Source organism: Polistes canadensis, unplaced genomic scaffold (assembly GCF_001313835.1).
Source record: "Polistes canadensis isolate GaletaPanama2010 unplaced genomic scaffold, ASM131383v1 scaffold_41, whole genome shotgun sequence".
NCBI classification, from domain to species: Eukaryota; Metazoa; Arthropoda; class Insecta; order Hymenoptera; family Vespidae; genus Polistes; species Polistes canadensis.
In genome coordinates this window covers 360,611-368,169 of record NW_014569588.1, presented here as the reverse complement: position 1 = coordinate 368,169, position 7,559 = coordinate 360,611, and the positions used below count along the sequence as shown (strand labels likewise).

The following is a 7,559-nucleotide window of genomic DNA, read 5'->3' as shown; positions in this document are numbered from 1 at the left end:
AATATATTTATCACGAAATAATATACTGATGTACATAGGATAGATTTTTAGAATACAAAGAATACCGATTTCGAAAAGTAAATCAATGTAATCTAAATATCGATTAAGTATTATCGTTGAATTTCCATCTGTATAATAATACTCGTGTATTATCGATCCTCTTGACGGCGGTTCCCGTATTCTCACGAAACAACTAATCTGTCTTTGAATGCCGTGGCACGAGTCGGAGGGTTCAATGAGAAAGGAGTAGGGAGAGGGAGAGGGAGAGGGGGAAAGAGGGAGAGGGGGAGGGGGAGGGAGAGGGAGAGGACGAGGACGAGGACGACGGCTACGATGACGAAGTCGTAAAGAAAAAGAACAGAAATCTCGATCGTATTCGATGATGCGCGAGGGTGATGTCTTTACGAAAGAAAAAAAAAAGAGAGAAAGAGAGAAGGAGAGAGAAAAGATCTCGTTTCGATTCATATTGTGCGCCGAAGCGGTACGTAACCAGAACACACAATATTTCTTCTTTTTCGTCATCGATAAGAAAAGAGATCGTAAGATCCTTCGGAAAAAAGGAAAAACGAAGGAAAGGGAGGAAAGGGAGGAAAGGGAGGAAAGGCTTTCCTTCTCCCTTTCTTTCTCTTCTTCTTAACTCCAGCAAAGGCCGACGTGATGCGAACGGAAGAGAAACGAGGGTGATTTTCCCTTTCTCTTATTCTTTCTTCGTTTCGAAGGATATTTACAGAAAATGTAAAAGAGAATAACATTTTGCTCTCATTCTTATTTTGTCCTTTTTTAAACTCCTTCCTTCTCTTCTTCTTCTTCTTCTTCTTCTTTTTTCTACATTTTTCATTGTAACGTCCCGACGGCAAATGTTAAGGTTCGTTTTAAATTTCGGAGAGTGTTCCTATTTCTTCGATGAAAATAAAAGAATAAAGCAAGGATAATAGCATGGATAAGCAGACCCGGAAGTAGGTTAGTTACGGTGGTCGATTTGAACCTATCTAACTTAAGAATGATCTCAAGTGGACGACCTACAAGAAGATAAATTTGTATGCCATGGAAGGGGCATAAATCAGAGGAGCATTGAGAAACTGAGAAAGAAACTGAGAAAAAAAAAACGAAAAGATGTATTCGTCGGCAGAGTTTAAATCAGGGTAGGACGAACTACTGGCTACGAATTTTCGGCACGCAGGAGTCGGAATCGTTGCGAAAACTGGTTCGCGCGAAAGACCGTGCCGTAGGCAGATTTGTAGGACAAAAGCTTTCAAAGAAATCGTATCCCGGCCGGCTGTGAATCGAAGAAATAGAGGATGGAAATCGGAGAACTCTCAAAAGATACGCGTACGAACGTAGGTCGAAAGATTACTTCCAACGAAATAATATCTAAAATATTAATTGATCAATGTATTTTCAACTAGTACGCTCTATTCATTATTTTACCAGTTGCTTTTCTTATTAACTTTATTAATAAAAGAAAAACAATCAAAATTTTTCATCACGACATCTCTTGCCCGTAAACAAAGAAATTCAATTCCTTCTTAATGGCTAAATATAATATATTTATACGGTCGTTCTTACGGTAGTAGAATCACTCTGGAATGCTTGATATTCGTAAATTTGTATTATATGTACTTTTTAGTAAATTTACGCATATATGTAACAAAATATTGTTTTGGGAGGGATTAACAATGGGATGCGAAAACTACAGCGAAAAATATATAAAATAAATAATCTTGTTTAACTCAAAATTAACGTAATATAGCAATAATATTATAGCAAATAACGTGACTTTAAAGAGAGAAACAAAGATACTGTTTTATGTCGACAAAGCGTTAGAGTGATAGAGGACCGACAGAACGATGTCGTTCTATCTCGCTACTTTTACTGTCAGAGGAACTTGTATACCAGTACATTCATTCCATCGTTTAACTGCTTCTTTTCTTGATACCTGCACGATTTTTCGTACGTTCATACGATTATTTCATTCGTACTAATTCAATCATTCACACTGTATTTAATTAACGTATTTATCTAATAATCATTATGCTTTTCTAAACGTAATACATCAACTGCTATAACTGTTATAGATTAAAAATCTAATGTTGATAAACAGAATAGCAGAGCGCGAGTTACCAAATTATGTACTCAAATGTGGGTGACTCAAGTATATACGGTAAGAAAAAGAAATAGCGATTTGTATCGACCATTTTTCTTAGATAGATATTAAAGGATAATAGTTCAAATCATTTTATAACAATAACTAACAAAACTTATAAGATAAAAGAAAAAAAGGAAAGTACGTATAAACGACACTATATATACAAGATGAACTTACTTGAATACCGGTTCATATATTATTTTATTCCTTGAAATCGCACGCTTGAGCACGTTCAACGATTTTTAACCACACTCCGGAACTTGAAACTCCGAACTCCTTGTTGGAGGAGGTCTCTTTTAAAGAGAGAGAGGTGGAAGAACCGTACGTATCGAATGCGAGCGCGTGTTCATGGAATTTCATTTGTGTTATTATGTCTTTCATTATTCTACCTTTGCTTTTTACGTACCAAACGAAGGCTCGACTAGGAGGTATGAGTGAGTTCTGCAGAGCCACTTCCTACCTTATTGTTATACTTGCTACGATGTCGCGGTAGCAAAAGACTACTTGGACTGGCCTCGGATAGAGTTTTTAGTTCTTCTTCTTCTTCCTCTTCTTCTTCTTCTTGAGTAATGTCACTGCTTGGACTACCACTTACCGGAGACTCTCCGCTACTATGGGAGTGCGTCGGAGGTCTCTGCATCCCTGTTGACATGGATAGGTCTTCCGGTTCGGTTTGTTCTGGTAAGTTAATTGGTATTATACCAGACAGATTGATCGGCATAGAAATTGCCGGACTAATTACAGAATTTTGTAATGATTGTTGATGTTGTCGACGAGTCGATTTTTTGGCGATAGGCGTGGTCAAAATCTTCATTTGAAGCAACGGTGTTGCGCTTGTTGTTGTTGTCATTGTTGTCACCGTAGTTGCACTTGTCGCAGCTGTTGACGCAATTGTCGTCGTTGTCGTTGTCGTAGTCAACGTCGTTGTCGTAGTCAACGTCGTTGTCGTAGTCAACGTCGTTGTAGTAGTCATCGTCGTCGTTGTCGTTGATTCCATTTCGTCTTCATTGATGTCTACGTTTACATCAATATCGATGTCGTCTTCGGGATCTTCGCTAACTACGGACGGCGATAAAGTTTGTGACCTCGATTCTTGTATTGGAAGCGATGCCGTTCCGCTAATGCCGCACTTGTGATGCATTAGATGATGCCTTCTGCGAAAACGCATTTGACATTGATCACACATAAATGGCTTTTCACCTCTATGAATCAAAGCATGCGCTTTTAGTTGATTCGAATCGCTGAACTTTGCCGAACAGAGTTCGCAAACATACGGACGTTCACCCGTATGTACACGCAAATGACGACGAAGATTAGCTACTTGGACGAACTGACGATCACAATGGGTGCAATGATACGGTTTCTCACCGGTATGCAATCTCATGTGAGTCTTCAAATGATGGTCCCGAGTGAATCTGTAATAAAATAAGAATGTTTCAAATATATACCGTATTCTTTTATTTTTACCTATTTTTTAAATTTCCATATTATGTATTTTCCTCACCTTTTATGGCACTCCGGACACTCGAATGGTTTCTCACCCGTGTGCGTGCGTTCATGATTTTGTAATACGTGTTTGTAACCAAAAGATCTCGAACAGACGCCACAGGTGAAGACTTTGTCCCTGCCATCTTTTCCCGCTTCTGGGCTGATTGACGAAACCGGGCTAAGTGGCGCCGGATTATTATCCGTCAAATTTGGCACGCTGCTTTCAGTTTTTGCCGCTTTTGCTGATTTCCTCTTCGTCACTTGATTCTTTTTATTATTCATTCTTTCCACGTTATTGGTTACGTTATTATTATTGTTGTTATTATTATTATTCGCGTTATTAGAAGTAGAACGGCGCGAAGAGGATTTCACCGTGGTAACAGTCGATGTAATTGGAACGGGCGAGTGATTAAGAGACAAAGGCGGCGAGGACGCTGAGGGTGGTATCCATCCTCCAAAGATACTTTGATGATGAAAAAAGGACGGATTCGCAGCTAAGGTTGCCTGCAGCGAAACAGGTATGCCTGCTGCCATGAGAGATGCCGTTCGACTGGCGGCCACTATTTGTTGAGGAGTCAACATCGACAGTCCGGCCGCTGCTGCTGCTGCTGCCGCTGCTGCGCCTACCCCCGAGAACATCGTAGCCGCCGTGTTATTGTTACTGCGCAAAGAAGGCGCGCGAGACTGATTTTCCGTTTCTTGCTTCATGTCAAGATGTTCCCCTGATAGAAGTCCTACAATTAGAAATTCAATCATTTTTTATTTTTCTTATAAATAATTAAATTACATGAGAATTTATTTATTTTCTAATTTTAACTACAGATAAACATTATTCTTTCTTTCTATCCGTTTCTCTCTCTCTCTCTCTTTCTCTCTTTATGTTTCTCCTTTTCTCTAATAAATAATGAAGCATATTTTTCGCGCTAAAACCAACGTTACAATCTTTCTTCTCCCACATGCGTGTCTCGTGTACGCGAGCAAGTCCTCCATTCACTCGCGCACTCTCGTACGCGACGCAGAGTTCATTCATAAAACACGACTACATCCACCCACACGAGTAGGACGCGTACCACCTCTTCGACTATTCACAGAGGCCAACGACTTCGAGAACATCTAAGTTTTATCGCGCGTATCGAAGCATCGACTATGTTGTTCGTCGCGAAACTTCAAAAACGGATTTTCTCAAGTCTTCCCGTTTAAGTAATCGTCGACAATTTTCATCGACTTATTTCGTATTATTTTTAAAGGGCAGAAAAAATATGTGCATAATTTTGATAATCGTTATCTTGAAACCTTCGATTATTCTTTATTCACGCATACGTTTTTCATAAATACATTTTATGTAACGTCTTTCTTTATCTCGCGATATTTAAATGTCATCGATGTTGCGTATCATTATTTTTAAAAATATTTTCGAATATATTTCGTTACTCTTACGATGAAAATAATCTTATATTTGTTATCTAAACATCACTTTATGATTATCACCATATCTGTATTAGCAATGACGTCAAATGAAATTACTGAAGAATACCCTATATTTAATGAGAATACATTTACGACAAATTTTAATTATTCTCACGTGTTATACCCGAATTGTATTCTAATTTGCTCCTCGTCAAGACGGATAATAATCGTCGGAATAAGACCGATTTAATTAAAAAAAGAAAAAAGGGAAAAAAAGAAGAAAAGAAAAAGAAAAAATAGAAGGAAGACACGAAACGGTCGCACTCGGTCGGCGTTTGCTAATTAATGGACCGTTTAGGGGAGGGTTGTAATGAGCTCCGTTGAATCAATAAGGGTGCGTAGAGGTTTCCTTTTCCCTCTTTCCTCTTTCGTTCTCTATCTCTTTCTAACACTCCACCCCTAAAACTCCCTTAATGTCTACCAGTATTCTTACGGCCTACAATCGCCGTTTCCCGGCAACACGAGTACCCGCCCCCGCCTGCATCCCTTCCCTAATTGGTCACAACTCCAATGATATTTCCACTTTGAATTTTTCCTCTTCCTGAAGCTTCCTCAAAGTATTATATATTTTCTTTCTTTCTTTTTTATTTTTTTTACATCTCTTTCTTTCTTTTCTTTCACAATAGAAATCCAGGAGTTCATTACTCTTCCTTCTAGATACAAGAAAATAATATGTACGAGTAAGATATAAAGCGATGTCGTTAAAAACGCGTTTAGAAACGATTCGAAAGAAACTTATCTATCTACATTACAATACATACGTAGAGTAGAAAATAAGAACGAATGAGTAAGCGCATTTGGGACTAACGAGAAGATTTTTGTAGAAAACGCGACTCGAAACTCGCGCAATCTCCCCTGACAATTACCGAGATTATTTTTGGAAATTTACGTTACGAGCGCGAAATTCGTTTTACGTTTCTCTCCTATTTATTCCTCGTTTGCCCACCCCCCACCCCCCGAAAAGTAATTTCACTTCTTGTTGGCTTATCGATGTTTACAATGTGTCATAACACCGTCGTGTCGCCGCGAGCGCTTTTAGACTTTGGCGCCTTGCCAGTACCACTGCCGGTGGGGTCGTTAGAAACTCGGAAACCTTCTTCTTCTCCCTCTTTCTTCCTTCTTTTTACTGAATACACGTCCTTCTCCCACCTTGTATGTATCACTTATCCAACGAAGATACAATCATTCATAAAAATGAAACTGGATATGCCCCGATATTAATCTTTAACGAATAAAACAAAAAACAAAAGAGTTGCAGCTGTCCCGTTCATGCGCCCGAAAGTCTTATCAAAATGCGCCTCGGCTACGAATTACCTCTGTTTTTCTTCACCAACATCAGCGAGACCAAAATAATCGATTCTCGGATCTCTTACTAACGACGAAGCTCGTAACGCGTGCCAACCATCTTTTGTTTTCTTCGTACTTTGTTTACAAGTTTATGTGAAACGTATATATGTTTATATGTATATTATGTGTGCGTTAAACTTTTGATATTTTTTGGTCTCTTTGTTCATTTTCTTATTTGATGTTTATACAAAACGGTAATGTTTCCCCATTTTTACATTGAACAAAGCTTTCGGATTTTTCTTTTTATGCACCAATGAAATCCTAACGTTTATGTATTGTTTCTTGTAATTCTGTTTTTCCAAGAAATTTACCGTGTTGTAATATTTATCACGTACTAAAATAACAGCCTTTTGTTTATGCTTGCCTAATTCACATAATTTAATCGTAAAAGATGATTTCCACAGGAAAGAGGTACAAATAGGTAAATTTCTTGAATGCTTGCTTTCGTCGAGCTTCGAGAAACGTACCTGCATTAACCTGTGCCTCCTGTAGATAAGACAGTGCCATTCTACGATCCGTAATGCTTGAATTCACTTTGACACTCCATCCACTCCCCCGCACAATGTTATCACTTACGACGAAGAAGATCGAAAATAGATATATGGCACTGCACCAACGAAAAGAGAGAAAGAGATCGATTGAAGACGAAAGAAAGAAAGATAAAGAAAGAAATTGAAAGATCTCGCGAGCATTACCGACGAATGTTTACTTTATATTTTTTCTTTCGGCGATCTCTTTTCCTTATCGAACTTCGAACAGAAAGAGTACTAATGCGCGGGAAATCACAGTTGTCTCGTACGATATCCTCGTGGGTTTTTCCTCATTTCTGCAGTAGATACGATTAGATATGCATATATTATATCTTCGTAAATCTTGAGCAGAGTAATTAAAGATGAGATTAATCCGTTCTCGCTTGGTTTATTTCATTTTACATATCCATCGGGTAAATTGTAAAACTTAAACCGAGTAAACGAAAAATAAAAAAAAAAATAAACAACTGAAAGGAGCCGAGGCCTATAGTTAGTGCTGTCCTACTATAAACAACAAACGGGCGGATGTTTAACTAGAAGGAAATAACTACTAACAATGATGTTACCACGGGCTGACCTAA

General features: G+C 38.4%; 1 protein-coding gene across 1 annotated transcript; it reads right to left on the bottom strand.

Annotated features, from left to right (window-relative positions):
* Window positions 1-301: 301 nt before the first annotated feature.
* Window positions 302-7,559, bottom strand: LOC106784878 (protein krueppel-like). Its single transcript, XM_014744851.1, has 3 exons — window positions 6,916-7,559; window positions 3,651-4,368; window positions 302-3,561 (listed from the first exon to the last, which is right to left on the bottom strand). Exons 1-3 carry the CDS (start codon window positions 6,953-6,955, stop codon window positions 2,568-2,570), a joined length of 1,752 nt encoding a protein of 583 aa, XP_014600337.1. The 5' UTR covers window positions 6,956-7,559; the 3' UTR covers window positions 302-2,567.